At 46.6% G+C, this 17,292-nt stretch overlaps 1 protein-coding gene across 1 annotated transcript in view; it reads right to left on the bottom strand.

The window, feature by feature from the left end:
- The window catches only part of DOCK2 (dedicator of cytokinesis 2), a 466,833-nt gene that overhangs the window by 31,696 nt on the left and 417,845 nt on the right, over positions 1-17,292 (bottom strand). The window contains exons 37-44 of the mRNA XM_053566743.1: positions 16,880-16,970; positions 15,904-16,023; positions 12,300-12,389; positions 10,435-10,539; positions 8,337-8,478; positions 3,451-3,532; positions 2,184-2,268; positions 1,264-1,350 (exon numbers count right to left, since the gene is read on the bottom strand). Coding sequence (XP_053422718.1) covers positions 1,264-1,350; positions 2,184-2,268; positions 3,451-3,532; positions 8,337-8,478; positions 10,435-10,539; positions 12,300-12,389; positions 15,904-16,023; positions 16,880-16,970 — 802 coding nt within the window. The remainder of the gene's footprint in view (positions 1-1,263; positions 1,351-2,183; positions 2,269-3,450; positions 3,533-8,336; positions 8,479-10,434; positions 10,540-12,299; positions 12,390-15,903; positions 16,024-16,879; positions 16,971-17,292) is intronic.

Raw genomic sequence — 17,292 nt, 5'->3', positions numbered from 1 at the left:
CTGCTCATGGCTCTGTCTCACTCAGTGGAAAAGCTAAAGTCCTTATGGTGGTGTATAAGGTCCTGCATGATCTGTTACCATGCTACTATTATTCACCCCTCGTTGTTTTGATCTGGACATGCAGATGTTTTGGCCTTTGCACTGGCTGTTCCCTATGCTGGAATATCCCTCCCTTTAATGTCTACCTGGGCTCCCTCCTCACTTCCTACAGGCTTTTACTAAAAAATAATTTTAGGGAAAAGCTTTTTCTAACCATCCTAATTTCAGCAATCCCTCATCTACCACCTTTCTGTTGTATTTTTCTCAATCGTGGTTATTATATCTGCCATATCATATATTTATTTGAATTTTTAGTCTATCTCTCCCACCAGAATATAAGCTCCCCTGCAAAAACCCCACATCCTAGAATGTTGCCTGAACATCCTAGAACATTTAGGCCCGAGAGTTTGAGGTTGCTGTGAGCTGTGACGCCATAGCACTCACTCTACCAGGGGTGACATGGCGATACCGTGTCTCATAAAACATTTTTTTAAAAATAAATAAACAAATTAGAAAATTATGTAATCTGTTAGAAAATGATAAAGAGATTTAAAAGGAAATATAGTAGTACAGTCTAGCAGGAATGGCTGAAGAAGGAGAGGTGTTAGGTACTTATTATTTTTTGATGAATGAATAAATAAGACATCCTGAACATGTCACCATTTATAAGGTTTCCCTTCAACCATGCTGGCCTTTCCTTTGTATCCTGGGAGCTATAAGATCCTAGTCACCTGAGGACATGGAGACCCCAAAGTATGCTGAGAAATATATGCTAACTGCACAAGGGACTTCCAACATTGGGATTCTAGCCAGAATTCTGGCTATGTGTGATTTCTCCTCTCTGAGCCTCAGTTTACCCAACTATAAAATAGGTTCATAGTGGGATACTGCACAAGTGTCCCACAAGGGGTTACTGGGATGGAAGGAGTGTGGAGGGGTCATTAAGTGGATATAGTTCCAGGCCCTCTGCCTTGTCCCCCCACTATAGAAGCTTCCCATCCATCAGCTTTATTACTGAATGGAAAGTTTCATTTGTAGGGAGCAAAAAAGTTACGTGATGCTTAAAAATGAATCTGAGAGCAGCTACTCTGGAAGCTGCCTTGGGTCTCTTTCTGCACCAAAGTTCTGAGACTCCCACAGTAGCTTTCAACAAAAACATGTCCCCTTTTAAAAGTCGAAGTGGCCTCCTGGATGGGAGGCCTGTCACGAAGGCCCCCGACTCACCTGAGACATGTGTACCACCTCAAACCAGCGCAAGATCCCTGGGAGCTTGTACGCAGTCGTGAAGGAGGTTCTCTCGATCCACATCGACTGTCCATGGGCAGGGAGGGCGTGGCAAGGGCAGGAAAGCAACACACTTATGAAACTTGGGTATCAGAGAAGCAGACACCCAGCCAGGCCACCAGGCCTCCCATCCGCCCGAAACAGAATAAATATTGCAAGACCAGAAACACATTCTCACCTTACCCTCAAGAATTCTTTCCCAACATGAAGTTTAAGCTCTTGGACTTAGGGCAAGTTAGTTTGAACCTGGGTTTATTAACAATTTGAATTTGGGGGGCAATAAGGAACATGACCATTTGTATTTCTTGGTGGAGGAGGGGGAAGGGTCCACAGTGCTTATTAGATTCTTGAAGGGGCAGTGACTGCCAAAATACTCAGAATCACAGTGTAAAGGCAATAGCTGAGAGAAATGTGGGACCAGCTGCTCATTCCAGCCTCAGCCTTTGGGAACAAAAGACAGGTCCTACTGGGCAACGCATACCCAGGAGATGAGTACTCAGGGGACAGGAATGACTGAATTGCTGTGGCTTCTTACTGGTGTTTGCTGGAAGGTTTGCCTTCTACATTCCCTTCTTAGCCTGAGGGTTTCTACCTGCTGGGAATGTCTGAGGGCCTGTGGTTGAAAAGATCTATCTGATACAGGGCCCAGGTTCTATCCTAAGAGAGAAAAGTCTCAAGAAATGAGAAAGCCAACCCAGTGGAAGAGTCTGTGGGATGGGTGTCATTGTATCCATGGGTTGGTTTTATCTTCTTCTTTGGTTTTAGATCAAGTTCCCTCCCGTTCCGAGGTTGGCAGATACAGGCTCTGGTTGCTCAAGGTGGCCTGGGGGATAAACCAGGGTGGTAGGGGAGATACTCACAGCAAATTCATTCTCCGGGTCGACGGTCCCCCTGCGCACAGGCCGGGAGTAGTGGAACCTTTGCACGTGGTTAGATTTGTAAAAGCTGAAAGACAAGAAGAGGAGTGGGCTCCTGGTAGCTGTGCCTAGCTGCTGACACCCAACCTGTCACCGCACTGTCCAGGGAGACTCATTACAGTAAACTTTAGGTCTGGCAGAGTCCATGTGGTGGCTTTTATAATCAGGGGCACATAAAAGTAACTCTTGCACAGGTTTTCCTGGCAAGGTGATTTGAGTAGACTGGTCTTATGCCCTCACAAGATCATAGCATCCCCAAAGCATCTAAGCAATTAGAATTGTAGCATTAATGCAGATAGGATAGCCTATGTCATCATTTCCTGTGACTCTAACAATTAGCTATATAGGCCTAAGCTTTGAGCCTAATGTGCCAGCGGTGTCCTCGAAGGATTCCGTTAGCTATCTAAGCCATTCCTCCAAATCAGTCTTCCTGAATCCCCAATGCGGTTTTAACATGGGGCCAGCAGGACGGTGTGCTAGCTGCATGATTGATGCCCCTGCCCATGATGTCTGATCAAGAGGGTGAAAGGAGGCTGAGATCCAAGCAGTGCTACATCTGCTCAGCTATGGCACTGGGGAGGTTGCTGGGAGGGGCAGTCTCCCCTGAAGGAAATGGTCCTTCCTCTCCCAAAGCAGATCCTTTTTCTGACTGCTCCACCCAGAGGTGAAGACTTATTCTAAGACATTCGAGGTGCTCCATTGGGCATGGAAGGGATACATCCCGTGTCCCACAGAGCCCCTACCTTGTGGCCTCATCAATGACCATGCAATCTGATATAGAACAGAGGGACAACTGCCTTCATACTGCTTCCTCTAATGTCCCTTTACTGAAGCCTGAACACATCCACTGTCAATGTATAACCTTCACAAATGCTGAAAAGATGTTTCTTTGGGACCTCCTGTGCTCGGCATGACTCAGGCCCTTTGCCCCCACCCTGCCTGTCACCTGCCCAGCCACACCATCTGGGATCAACCTGAGCAACAGGATTTTCCCACCCAGCTCAGGGAATCCCCTCAACATTCACCAAGTATTCTTTGTGCAGCAAGGAAGCCACAGCCTGCCCCTCCCACCTATCTTGGCTTCAGCCTTGTCAGGTGGTGATTCTAGAGGGAACCAGAAGGGCACTGGGGTTGTCCTGACACCACTCAGCTTGGTGGGATCAAAGGCTGTTCTCCCCCATTCTTCTTCCCAGTGTGCTGTTGGTCTTACTTTATGATCTGGTCAGGCACTGGCTTATTCTTGAACCTGGGGTGTTCATCCAAGACCGGCTGGACAGTGAAACACTGGATGTCTGGAATCTCTGAGGTTAAGGACTTAGAATATGTCTCAGTATTGTTGGCTGCCAAGTTTACCAGGTCTTAGCTGAGACTTTCCAGGTCATCCCTTCTGGGCCATGTTTTTATTGAATGATCAAGCTTGGTTTTCTGGCTGCCAACTGTGTACTAATGGCCAGCATGTAGTCACTAAGGTCCTTGTCAGTCTGTCACCCTCAACCCTATTCCAGATCTCAGCTCCTGCTAATACAGTTTGCTAGTGGCTCTGAGTTACCATTATCATTGCTACATTCTCATCAACAACGATACCACCTAATACATTTACAGCTCTCAGTCTCTTACAGAAAACATCTCATGGCCTGACTTATTTTCTGCAATTTCATTGGGTGGTGGTATTAACTTAAATTGTCCCTGTGGAATTCAGAGAAGCCAGGTAACCTGTTGAAGTTCACATAGCTTGCAAGAACAGATCAGGGTTTGTATTTAGGTCTTTTAACCCTAAGTGCAGAATTCTTTTATGGTAGACTCCTCACTGAAAGGTGGTCCTCTGACCAGTAGCAGCAGAATCCCCTGCAAGCTTCTGAGCCAGATCCTCAGTCTTGGGTGATTCACATGCATGCTAACATTGGAGAAACACCACTTTGTAAATAACATGTAAATAAATGCCATTTGGGGGTGGTGCCTGTGGCTCAAAGTCAAGTTCTGGCCCCATACACTGGCCCCAGCCAAAAAAATTTTAAAAAAAATTTAAAAAATGCCATTTTGCACTTTGACTCTAAAAATTTGAAATCATCTGCTGCTGCAAGGTTGTAAGGAGCTGCATCCAGGCTCAGTGGGAAAGAGCTCCATGATCAACTAGTGATGCCTGCCATAGGCACAGCTACTGGAGAGGCACTGATTCACTCATTCAGCAGACAACATCGGCAAACCAAATGAACAAAGTCAGGGTCACTGGTCCATTCATGACCCCTGCTTCCCTTTCCCTATCTTCCACTCCTTCCTTACACATGTATTTTATTTAGGTGTTCAAGTTCTTTCCTCCCTATTTCTACCTTATGATCACCTGATAATTCTAAAAAAATCATCTGCTGGGCCTGACATGTGTGCCAACTAAGGAATTGAGGATTCTTCTGCTGGCTTTTAAAGCCAGGCTAACATGGTGGCAACACACTTTTCCATCATTAATTATCTCTGGATAGCCAACAAAGCCTCCTATTCCCTTTGCTTGGAACCTTTCTTTCATCATCATCTCCCTCTTGTGAACCTTTGGGCAGATGTCAAATATCACAGTACATAAAAACGAAATTCACCCCCTACTGAGAGTCGTTTTCCTTCCTTTAAGTCTCTACAGCAGCAGTTCTCAACCTGTGAGTTACACCGCTTTGTGACAATGAAAATACATCCTGCATGTCAGATATTTACATTACGATTCATAACAGTAGCAAAATTACAGTTATGAAGTAGCAATGAACATAATTTTATGGTTGGGGCTCACCACAACTGAGGTACTGTACTAAAGGGTCACAGCATTAGGAAGGTTGAAAACCACTGCTCTATAGAATTTGTCCACATTTCTCTCAGGACCAACTCTCCAGCTGCCTGCTCTCTCTCTCCCCTGTTCTACCCACGACCCCCTACTTCTGTCCCAGATTGTGAACTTTCTCATGATTCTTTTACATATAATAAATGGCCCAAACCTAATCTCAAATTAAATTCAATTCCTCCTGTCTCTCATCAACTTACTCTACGCTAGGGTGTTAGGGATTTGATAGTTTTACATCTGAAAAGTATTTCTGCCTTATATGAGGCTCCCTCAGAGAGGGCAAGGCTGAACACAAATGAATAAATCTCAGTGGAAGTATTTCTATAATCTTTAGGAAAACCATTTTCTTTCTCAAGACATATGGCCAAACAGCCTACTCTAGGAAGGAGATCACTCTGGATAAAGTCTATGGCAAAAGTTGGCAAACTATGGCCCTCAGGTCAACTCACTGCCTGTTCTTGTGTGGACCACAGGCTAAGAATACTTTTTATGTTTCCAAATGGTTAGGGGAAAATAGTATTTTGTGACATACGAAAATGATAAAAAGTTCAAATTTCAATACCCATAAAGTTTTATTGGAACACAGCCATGCCCAAGCACTTATGTGTTAGGCTGCTTTCCCACCACCAAAACTAGAGTTGTAACAGAGACTGTGTGGCCTACAAAGACTAAAATGTTTCCTGTCTGGTTCCTAATGGAAAGGTTTGTCATGCGTTGTTTTGGGGAATGTTCTAGGTTATGTCTACTGATTTAAGACCAAGGTTGTGACCACTGGTCTTGGTCCAAGGGGAGACTCCAAACCCATCCTAGAGAAGCTTATGACACCAATACTCTCATGTCATGCCTGGGAGCATGCCTGGCTAGACCCCTACACCAGCTGCTGAATCTATGTACGGAACTGTGGCCACAGACATCTGGGCAATAGAGTCCCTACAAAGACCCCTTTGCTTTTAAATGTCTCGCCCTATATGGATATCTAAGTGAGAAGACATGATATCTGTCACCTTTCTAAACTGTGTATCAGCTTTTTAACAAGTAAAAGCAAGATAACGGAATATTAAGGACTCGAGATTTCGGTGAGAAGCAGGCCTGAGTTCAAATCCTAGTTCCATCAGTTTCCTAGCTGTGACCTTGCACAAGCTACTTAAATTCTCTGAACTTCAGTTCTGTTAGCAAAAGGCAGACAGTAATAATGCCCAACTGACGGGATTATTATGAGGATAAAATGAAACAATGCATATACAATGCCTAGTACATGGTAAACAGTTAGTAAATAGCACTCTGTTCATCAATCTTCATGAAAGAATGATGGTATGCTAGAACACAGGCTGTGAGACTGATCTTGGGGTTTGAATACTAACTTTGTCACTATCTAGCCTTGTAACCTTAGATGAACTACTTTGCATCTCTACCCCATGTATTTCTTCTCTATGAAACAAGGAAATGAATACTTGCCCTCATAGGGTTTAAAGAAATGATGGTTATAAAGCTCTCAGTCCCACGAAAAGGACAAGTAGAAAACGCCAGCCCTTCCCTTTTCTTTCACACCTGTCTCCTGGCACTGAGCGAGGTAAGAAAGCAGGCTTAAATATGATACAGTCCAGTCATGTGCACGCTCTCCCTGACCCCAAGTCGAAAGGCCGTGGAGCTGTTCAACACCAGGACATCCACGTTGAACGGTCTTAGTTCTAATCCTGCCACCAAATTCCCGTTTCTAACCAGCCAGTGGCACCACCAGTTGCATTACCTCCAACAAATCACCACAGCGGAGTAGGCATGAAGGGCGAGCGAGCATAATGGAAAGGTTACAGATGAATATTTATCACCCAAGGGAAAATTATTTGGATTAAGGTTCAGCAGATTTAGCAGACTAGCCACGCAACCTGTCAATCCTATTTTAAAGGTGGTAATTTAATTTGTGCTAAAGGGTGTAAGGCAGGGAGCCAGGCTGAGGTTATGCTCTGCTCGGCTCAGCAGCCGGCCTTCTATGTGCTCCAGCCACAGAGAGTAGTGCCCGCTGCCTAGCACCAGCTCCTGCCCCGGGAACACAATGCGTTTCTGCATCGGTGTCCACTCATACCACACACAGCCCGCCTAACCTTATTTACTTTATCTTGTGTGACTGCAGCCATGCTCCATGTCCTCCAAGTGAGCTGCCTCCTTCCCTGCCACCTCCCTCCTTTCGTTCCTCTATTTATCTGCCTCACTTTTCTTTTTCTGGCTCGTTTCCTTTTCCTTTCTATCGATCAACAAATATTTACTGAGAGTCACTTTGTACCAAGCACCACGGGAAATGTGGGAATTGCTGCAGGGAATAAGGCAGAGCAAGGCTCTTCCTTCATGGACCTGTCACTGTTGTCCTAGCTCACATTCCTGTGCCTTTAACAGGCACAAAAGACAATGACAAATTGAGATCAATTCTCTAAAGAAAACGAACAGGGTTTGAGACAACAGGGTCATGCAGAGTCCAGCTGAGGCCATGTTAGCCATTATAAAGCAAGGATCTGTGGGCAAGAGACAGCAGTCGTGTGAGGAGCTGGGGGAAGGGCATCCTAGGCAGAGGGAACAGAGAATGTGAAGCCCAGGGGTGGCCACAAGCTGGGCTAGTGTAGTCAAGAGGGACGTGAGAAAGAAAAGGAGGAGTTGGGGGCAATGACATTGGACAGGCAGGCAGGGTTTAGACCACAGACAGACTTGCAGGCCTCACTCAGGAGTTTTGCTTTGATCATATCAGCAGTGTGATGCCATTTCAGCTCTTGGAACCTGCTATACTCCCCCCCTCCCACTCCCCACAGGCCTTGACACACAGGCATCCTTCCCTCTGGGACACTCTCTCCATCTCCCACTAAGCTTCAGCTGATTATCACTTTTAACATCACCTTCCTCAAGGAAGCCTTCTCTGCCCTCTCAACCATGGTGTCCTATATGGCTTCCTCTTGGTGTGGATCAGATCTTTATAAATAAATATGTAATAGTGAGATTAGTTGTTCAATGTCTTTTTTCCTTGCTACATTGTTAGCTCCCTGAAGAAAGGACCGCTTTGTGAGTGTAAATCTCTGGTGCTTTTTACAATGCTTGGTACAGAGTTAGGGCTTGAGAATATTCATTGCAAGAATACATGAATGGGTTCTCTGAATTCCATGCTGGACACTCAAAGTGGCACCACCGCCATGATTCTGGAGCAGCTCTGAGCTCTCAGACAGGCCTTTGTGGGCTAAAGTCCTGGCAGGACTGCCCACATCTGGCCCTTGGCTGGGGTATTTCTTCTCCAAGGATACACTGGCCTGGGGCATTCTTCACATCATCACCAGGGGCGGAGGTTGTGTTCATTTTCTCCGCATTGGGGAACTGGCTCATCAGCTGCATCTGGAAGTCTTCTCTTCGTTCATACTCCTTCCCTCGGTAGATGAACACTTTGTTCTGCAGAGAAACGACACGCATCAGAGATTACAGGGCCCAGGTGTGAGGTGTGTAGCCCAAGCAAAGCCGGGGAGCTGCGAGATGAGCTGGGCCTGGGGGCCCCCCAGTGGATCCCTCTTCTCTTGTTTTCCCCACCAGGAGGAGGAAATGCTCAACTCACTGACCTAGCTGAGCACATCACTTCTTTAAAGAAAAAGTTTGGGTCTAAAAGGAGCAAAGATCATGGATTCTGGGAACTTTCTTCTTACTATCCTACGTACAGTTTTCAAATTAATTTCTCACTCGAGTTTCACTGTGTCACACCTGCTCTCCTATTTACATGACCACAAAATTCCCTCCTGCCGGTAATGGGCCACGTGGGCGGGGCCTGTGGGCTGGAAGGTTCTTCCTCACCTGACTCCTAGCTCTAAGACCATGAAAACACTCTTTACGCTTCCTGATCTTGTTTGCCTTTCATAGACCAGTGGCCCTCCTCTGGGGGTGACTGTGCTACCCATGGGACAAAAGCAATGTCTAGAAACACTTTTCAGTTGTCACAACTGGGGGTGGGGGTGCATCCTACATGCACAGGACAGCCTCCATGATGAAGAATCATCAGGTCCAAAATATCCACTGTGCTAAGGTTAAGAAACTGCTGTTAGCCACAGTCCTGCCATCTGTACTGCTTCAAATGGCCCCTGCGTTCCTCTGTCCCAACCCAAGCCTGTGACTTACCTCTCCAAAACTGGTGGATCATCAGAGAAGCCTGGGAGACTTTTAAAAGTTCCGACTCCCAGGCCTTAATCCAGATCTGCTGAAAAGGACTCCATAGGAGTAGGGTCCAGGAATGTATATTTTACCAAGCTCCTCAGGGCATTTGGATATACAGTCCGGTTTCGAAAACCCCCTCTAATGCACCTACAGAACCCTCACCATCTCCCCTGTCTGCTGCTCATGGTGATCACACCAGCAAGCCCACTGTGACTTCCACATTGATTGGTAACAGTGCGTGATGTAGCTCCTGACCTAGCCTGAAAATTGAGCAAGGTCAAAGATCAGATTTGCTATTTCTTTTGTATTTCCCTCACCCTAGAATTTAACTACAGGCTGAATGAAGGAAACCCATAGGTGACCTAATCCACCTCGTCACATGATGGTTGAACAAACCATTAAAGGAGTGGTTCAGAAACTGTGCTGAGTCTCCAGGAACCCCTGAGGGTCCCCAAGACCCTTCTAGAATCACACAGGATCAAAACTGTTTTCACAATAATACTAAAGCTTTTATTTGCCTTTTTCACTCTCATTCTTTCACAGGTGCACCATGGAGCTTCCCAGAGGCTGTGTGATCTGAGATCACAACAAACTGCAGAAGCAGGTATGAGAATCTAGCCGTTCTCTCTTAAGTTGGACATTGAAGAGATTTGCAGAAATGTCAAACAATCTCACCCTTCTCACTGATTTTTTACTAGAGAATAGAGCTATTTTCTAAAGATGTGTATGTTAATGCAATGGATTTATTATTGTTATTTTTTTAAACAGATTTTTAAAACATTTTCTTAGTTTTAATTTTTCATAGGGTAAGTGTAAATGTGATCCACAAATGCAGTTCTTTGGGGTCCTCAGCAATTGCAAAGAGAGCAAAAAGGTCTTGAAACCACAAGGTCTGAACCACAGCTGCTCTATGGTAAGTCCTGAATAGCAAACAGCCTCCAGCCTCTCTTTGAACACCTCATTCTCGTGACGGGGAGCTCACTGCCTCACAAGGCAGCTCTACTTGCTGTGTAGTTAGAGAAACACAGCAGATGGCAGATGCTGTGATTGGGCTGGGGGGATTGATTAGGGCGTCCACTGGGGGGGAGGGCGCACTCAAACAGAGGAGGGCATAGCTTCAGAGCACAAGCAGGTTCTCAAAGCACAGACAGCCGGGATGACAAGCCTGGGGCCCTATCCTGACGTCCAAGTCACCCACAAACTCACCCGCAGAAAGGAGGGGAATCCCTGTCCATAGTATCCAACAGCAAAGTAGTCTGGTTTGGGCCTGAGAATTTTCATGATGCTTTCATAGAACTTTGCCTGCTGGATCTGAAAGAAGAAAACACAGCTTTTAACAACATAGATATTTATCAAACGCTCATTCAGCTCCAAGAGGCCACATTATATTAGAGCTAATGGGCCAAGGGCACATGTTTCTCTTTTTTTTTTTTTTTTTAATCCAAGTGGTGTTTATCCCAGGAATACAGGGTTGGTTTAACATTTGAAAATCAACCAATATAATTTACCATATTTACAAAATAATGAAAATCTGTTGAGCAATGGTATCTGTTGCTCATTATCAGGAGTAGAAGCTTGTGTAATTCTGCCCAGGGCACATGTTTCTATATCTGTGGCTATGTCTATAATCCTGATGATAATGGCTATATTTATAGGAGGCTGGGTGCTGTGTTGATCACTCTGCCTTCACTAGCACCCTTCCTTGCACTGTCCTCATAACAATACCACAAGTATCTCCACTTTGCAGATAGAGAAATGGTATCTTGTAGTATAGCTAGTAAGCGTGGAGGCTGAGCCCAGTCCCAGGGTCCCCATCAACACTCTGTCCCCACCTCCACGCACACTTGTGCGTGTGTTTGTGAGGCTTTACAGATGGACGAGTGTCTCTGAGTCTAGACCTTGCCCTGTGTATGCATACCTAACATTTCACCTACTCTAAGGGGCCTATATTTTTCATATTTTAAGATCTCTGAAAACAGTTTGAATCTCACTTTACATCCGAGGGCATCTCACACTTGCTGTTGGCCCTAAAGAAATCATGACGTGGTACATAAAAAAGAACAGTGCATCTCACACTGGACGGCATCTTCAATCTGATCCACTCTGGAGACAGCTGTGGCCTAGCCAGGAGCCCGTGGGATGTGGATTTGGTGCCTGCGCATGCACACACGTAAGAGAGCGTGTGCAAGATCTGTGATCATGATAGACTGCAGAAGCGCGTGTGCCTCCGCGTTGGCAACATCCGCGAGAACGTATGTGTGGGGCAGCCACTGGGTGTCTCTTGGTGCAAGGGCATGTCTATGCATATTTGCAGCATATCTAACACATGGCAAAACCAGCTAAGAGCTCAGCTGTTTTTAACAAGATCACTATACTATGCCTCTAGCAAAGAAAGCTGAGCAATCTGCTTCTAACATTCTGATTCTGTTTTATAGTTCCCTGGAAATGGGTGGATTGGTCTCCCTAAATGGGCTAAAGAGGTGTCCGGTGGTCCAGGGGTCAAGGGGTCCTGGTTCTCAGGCAGCCAGGAAATGTGGAGTTGTGAGGGAGTGGAGGAAGGCAGCCCCCACCCCCCCAGGCCTCCATTTCCCTGCACAGCCCAACTCCCCGCCAAGTCCTGGCTTCTGCAGCAGGCTCAGGACAGGCTGGCTTCCCACACTTTGCACTTCCCCCACCAAATCACAAGCACCGAGATGCTAATGGGAATAGGCAGATGGGGAGCATTTTAATGTGATTTATCTGTTAATCAGAAAGTGCGAATTTGTGCTTTTATTTAATTGGTTTGGTGATTTGTGGAACTTTTACTGCAAATGTAGCACAGCGTTTATTGGGTGTGTAGCAGTGGCAGCAGCCAGCGCCACACAGGTACTCAACGCTCCGTCTGAAGAACCATCGCTGTTGAGTTTTCCCATAATACCTCTCTTTGGAAAGATTTCACAGCCTTGCTCAAGTCCTGCTTCCATTCTTTTTCCATTCTCTGAACCCCACTCGTCCCCGTGCCCCTCCTCCTGGGCCTCAGGTGTGCTGAGGCCCTGACTGCCCAGGAGTCGGCCTCCCCTGCGACACCTTACCAGGTTCTGGCTGAGTAGCTCGTAGTCAAAGACCTCCATCTCGTACTGTTCTGCCAGCTCCTTGCACAGGCTGATGGCCTCTTCCCACATCTACGGGAAGGTCACAGGGACAGAGGTTAGGAGGCAGCTCCAGGCTTGCACAGCCCTTGCTGAGGAAGAGACACAGATGTTCCCTGGGCCTGAGCCACAAATCTTGCTCTGACCCAGCCATATCCCTCACATGGTGGGGTGGGGGGTGGCTTCCTAAGGGGGACAACCTTCTTCTGGTCTCTCACCTAATTTCTTGATAAATTATGGAGTAGGCACAGCCATTGTTTATTTTTACATGCTCTCCGATTCTTCACAACCACTCTCAGAGGTAGCTAACAGCATCTTCATTTTCTAGGTGAGGAATGGGAGTGCAGAGAGGCCCAGCAACCTGCCCCAGGTCAAATGCCCAGCAAAAAAGCAGGGCCAGAATGCAAACCCACGTGTGTGCGTCTCCGTGGCCTCCATTTCCCTCCCTGCCTCCTAAGTACATGGTGAAGGAAACCTTTGACTCCCTTAGCTTCCCCAGAGAGGTGCTCGCCCCATTTTCCAAGAAGCACTGGTTAAGAGAAGTGAACAGTAAGTAGCCCCAGGTCTGAGAGTTTCTAGGGACCAAGTTGGGCCAGACTCCGGTTCTCCTGATGCCCGGTCCTGGGATTTCCCCACTCTGTCGATCTTCTTGTTAAGGTTATTTGGTGAGGAGGGGGCAGCGCAGAGGGGGAAGTAGGATGGTATTAGAGCTTTAAAAAATTACAACTTTTTTAGTAGGTCATCTACATTTTAAAAGAAGAAAGTCTGAAAAAACAAACCACGGACCTAGGAGTTACTTTTTCTCTGTTCTGTCTCAGGCCAGAAGCCAATAGGTCATCTGTTATCTTAGGCCAGAGAGGATCAGGGACAGCTACAGAGAGGCAGGGCGGACTTGAGAGTTGGCCTTCTCAAGGGATAGCCATCACATTTCACCTCTGGTTTAAAATGGAAAATGCAGCTAAATGGGGAAGCTTGGGGAGTGGGAGGAGGAGAGAAGGGAGATTGCCAAAATGCAGTGCGAGCTTTGTAGCAAAAGTGCTTTCTCTGCATCCAAGCATAAAAATAAATAAACCAAATGCAGAGTGGAGAAGCTGTGGCTGTAAACCCATGGACAGCTTAGGAAGCAGCATTAACGTGCTTTGTGTGTTAGGAGGAGGAATCAAATCTACCACCGGCGTGGGCTGGTGCTGTCTCTTCACCCTGAACTAGAAGGCTGTGGTAATACCCTTGGGGTAGGCTGGGGACTGTTTGACTCCAGTCGAGGGCTTTGCCTGTTCTCCAGTGTAGTATGAACAGGGAGAGGAAGTGTTCTCCCCATATGCTAGATCTCCCTGAGAGTCAGGGAAGGGGCTGACTCCCCTTCCCAGGAAGTCAGGTGCCTGGGATTTCCACATCTCCTGTGTGGCTATCAGACCGTCTGACAGTCAATGACCTCTCTACTGGGGGGTGTCAGTCTAGTGTCATACATTCTCTACTGGGCACCTGCTGGGTTCTGGGCACGGAGTGGGGTACAGTGACAGAGCAGATATAAAGACAGATGAGATACAGCCTCTACTCCTATGGAATGCAAATGGCACAGTTTACACGTCAAAAGATGCAATAGTTGGGTTTGAGGAAGGAAGAGCAGTCCATCGGGGGATGACAAGATGGGCTGGGGAGTGGAAAGCCCTGGTGTGTTCAGAGCCAGGAGTCTCCCTGAGGAGGTGTGGAGAAGGAAAGCCGAGGGCAGTGGAAGGAGTGTCAGCTTCATTCTAGAAGCTGTCACAGTGGTGGCGTTCAGGGTGAGCTCTACCCGTCTGCTCCCTCCTCTCTGCCCCTGAAGTACTTTGCCCTCTCCCTCATTATTGCACAGTATCAAAGGGAAATGTTAAAAAAAGATAGGTGTTGGCAGGCCTGTTTTGCCAACTAGATGGTAAGATCCTTGAGGTTGGTAAGGATGGTGTCTTTTTCCTCCCTGCTCAGCACAGAGTGAAACTGAGTCTCTTGCAGAGGACAAAGCTCGACATGTGCTTTGGGGGCACTCACACAGCCTCTGACTTAATCAGCTGGTACACAAACAGCAGGGCAGAAGGTACATGGGATGGCAGAGTTTCTGCCCTCAAAAGGCTTGTAATTGTAAATTATAAAAACAGTTCCCTGTCTGCTTGACTCTTGGGGATTTATAAGCCCTTCCACAGACATTATCTCATTTTGTCTTTCCAGGAAAGGTGGAGAGATCAGACTAAGACAGATGTAATGAACTGCAGTGACGGGACAGACCAAAATTAAGTGTTATATTATGTCCTGATGAGCTGTAAGAGGCCATGCAATTTGGAGGAGGGGCAGGTAAGATGGAAGACTCAAGAAAGGTTTAATGGAAGAAGTGGCGGAGTAGGGTAATAGTGATGAGAATTAATCTTGATCAAGGCCTCATTATGTACCAGATTCTGTGCATTTTTCCACCTGATTTTCACAGGTCTACTAGAAGGTAGGTACTAGCAGTATCTCTCTGTTATATTAAGAAGTCAAGGGAGGCATGCATGGTAGAGAAGCCAGGATAGTAGCCCAGGCCCTCTGGATCCAGAGCCTAAGCATGTGGTCACCATGCCCCACTTCCTATAGATTCAAGAATGAATGGTAACATTCAGATTGGTGCTTTCTGAAGGTCCACTGGAGGCTAGAGCTGTGCGGCAGCTCATCTGTCCCATCTCTTAACCAAACTCAACCAAGCACATTTGCTGTTTGGGTATCATTGATGGCACCACATTGTCATTCACCCATTCAATAAATTGACCCTGCATACATTTATCGAGTCCTGCATGCCAGGCTCTGTTCTAGCCACTGAGCATTCAGCAGAGGATAAGACAAGTCCCTGCTTTCATTGGCATTCTAAAGTGGGGAGTCAGACAATAAACAAGTACAAATAAAATGGTGAAGATGATGTCTTATAGTGACAGGTGCTTTGAAGAAGTAACAAGGGTGACTCAGGGCAGGGATGCTGCTGCTTTGGTGGTGGTCAGCGCCTCCTTGGGAGATGACATGTAAGCATAGCCCTGAGCAGTGCAGGGAGACTAGCCTTCTAGCTTAGAGAAGGAATGCTTCAATCCAAGAAAAGCAAGTGCAAAGGCCCTGAGGTTGAAAAGAGTTCCACTGAGACCATATGAACAAGGGGGAACCTGGTAGGGCACAGCTCATGTGTGGCGTCATGAGCCATGGAAGGATTGTATAGTTTACTCTAAGTAGAACAAGAAAGCCATTGAAATGACTATAAGTAGGGGAACACGGCCCAACACATGTTTTCTGATTATCCAGCTTCCTCTACGGAGCATGATCTCTTGGGAGAAATAGAAGAAACGGCTCAAGATCCATGGCAGTGCCTAGGTGAGTGATGCTGATGCCATGAATGGATGTGGTAAGAATGAAATGGAGAGAAGATGGAGAGAAGTGATCAGATTTAGGATTTGGAAGGACATCTGACAGGAGCTGAGGGAAGATTGAATGTAAGGGACTGAACTGTCCTGTGAGAACCCAGGGTCCCACAGAAAGAGTAGGGGCAGGGACAGATTACCTTTCCTTTGTCAAAGTAGCCTATGATGATCTCATAGAGTGTCTCCTTCAGTTGCCGGTGTGTCTGGGGGTGCTGCTGGCCGGTCTGCATGACCTGAGAGGCACACTGCTCATCTGACCACTGGAGGAGGAGACATGAGAAGTCACGTGGGGCCAGAGGTTGCCCAGAATAGGCATCTGTCAGGATTAAAGGCAGAGATCACCTTCCCCAGGCCCTGTCCTTGCTTTCTCTCTGCCTCTCCCAAATTCAGCTCATTTCTGGAAGCCCCGGGTACCCCTGGGGAGGCTGCACTTTGGGGCCACAAGTACCCTGGATGTTTGGAGGTTGCCTTCTTGAAAGCACTGACATCCTAAAGCAAAAGAGGAACATGACAGTTTAGAACCACACTCAGGAGGAGTCAGATGAAGACCCGCAAACACTCTGCTTGCCTCCTCAGCGCCCTGGATTCAGGGGTCAGAGAGCAAGAGGCCACCCTACAATTTCCTCCAGGGAAGGGCCACCTGATTTTTGCTGAGTTGCACTGATTTGACTCTTTATTGACTCTCAGTATGTGCTTTGTAGGGATTTACTGGGAACCCCTACAAAACACGACTCTTCAGTTCTTCAAAAGAGAAAAGGAAACCTGATTTTTCCAGCTATGGCAAAGTTTTCAAAAGAAGGAATGGAGCTCAGTGGGTGTGCTGATGATTTATAGTTGACAACAGTTGAGATATTATATAAAACTGCAAAATATATCTTGGGGGTTATTGTTGCTAAATGTAAACATCACTCAAAACCTTAAATGACCAGGTGAAGCAGGGCAGAAAAATACCCTTACCACGTCAAGCATTTGGGGATACAAAGCAAAAAATATTTATTTGGCTTATTATTTTTTTCTATTTTCCTTTTTTCTTTCTTTTCTCTCTCTCTCTTAACCTGCTGTGAGGGCTGCATGGAGGATCCCAAGATGAATCCCCTTCATCCAGAGGGACAATACCTTGAGCAGCCAGGTGTGCAGAAGAAGTGTGTAGGCAGCTTCTGTGTAATTGTCACAGTCCAGGTGCAGATCGCGGAGTTTGTACAGGTATCTGTTTGGAGTAAAATATGCTGAATTACCATACAGTGATAAGGGAGGCATCTGGTAGGGCCTGGGAGGAGCCAGGTAAAATAACCGGGCTCCTCTCCAGGTCCATCTGCCCTGGATAGTCAGCCCTCCTCTGCGCTGTTTGCTGGACACTTAGTGCACTTCAGGTACTATGCTAAGTATTTCAGAGGCCTTCAAGAATTTAATGCTCATGACAACCCAGGGAGATGGGTCCATTAGGGATCTTCATTTTCAGATGATAAAACTATGGCCTGGAGAAGTTAGGTGCCACCCTGGCCAGTATTCAACTTGATACCGAATGGGCT

This window comes from Nycticebus coucang, chromosome 17 (assembly GCF_027406575.1).
Source record: "Nycticebus coucang isolate mNycCou1 chromosome 17, mNycCou1.pri, whole genome shotgun sequence".
Lineage (NCBI taxonomy): Eukaryota > Metazoa > Chordata > Mammalia > Primates > Lorisidae > Nycticebus > Nycticebus coucang.
This window is presented reverse-complemented; position numbering and strand designations above follow the sequence as displayed.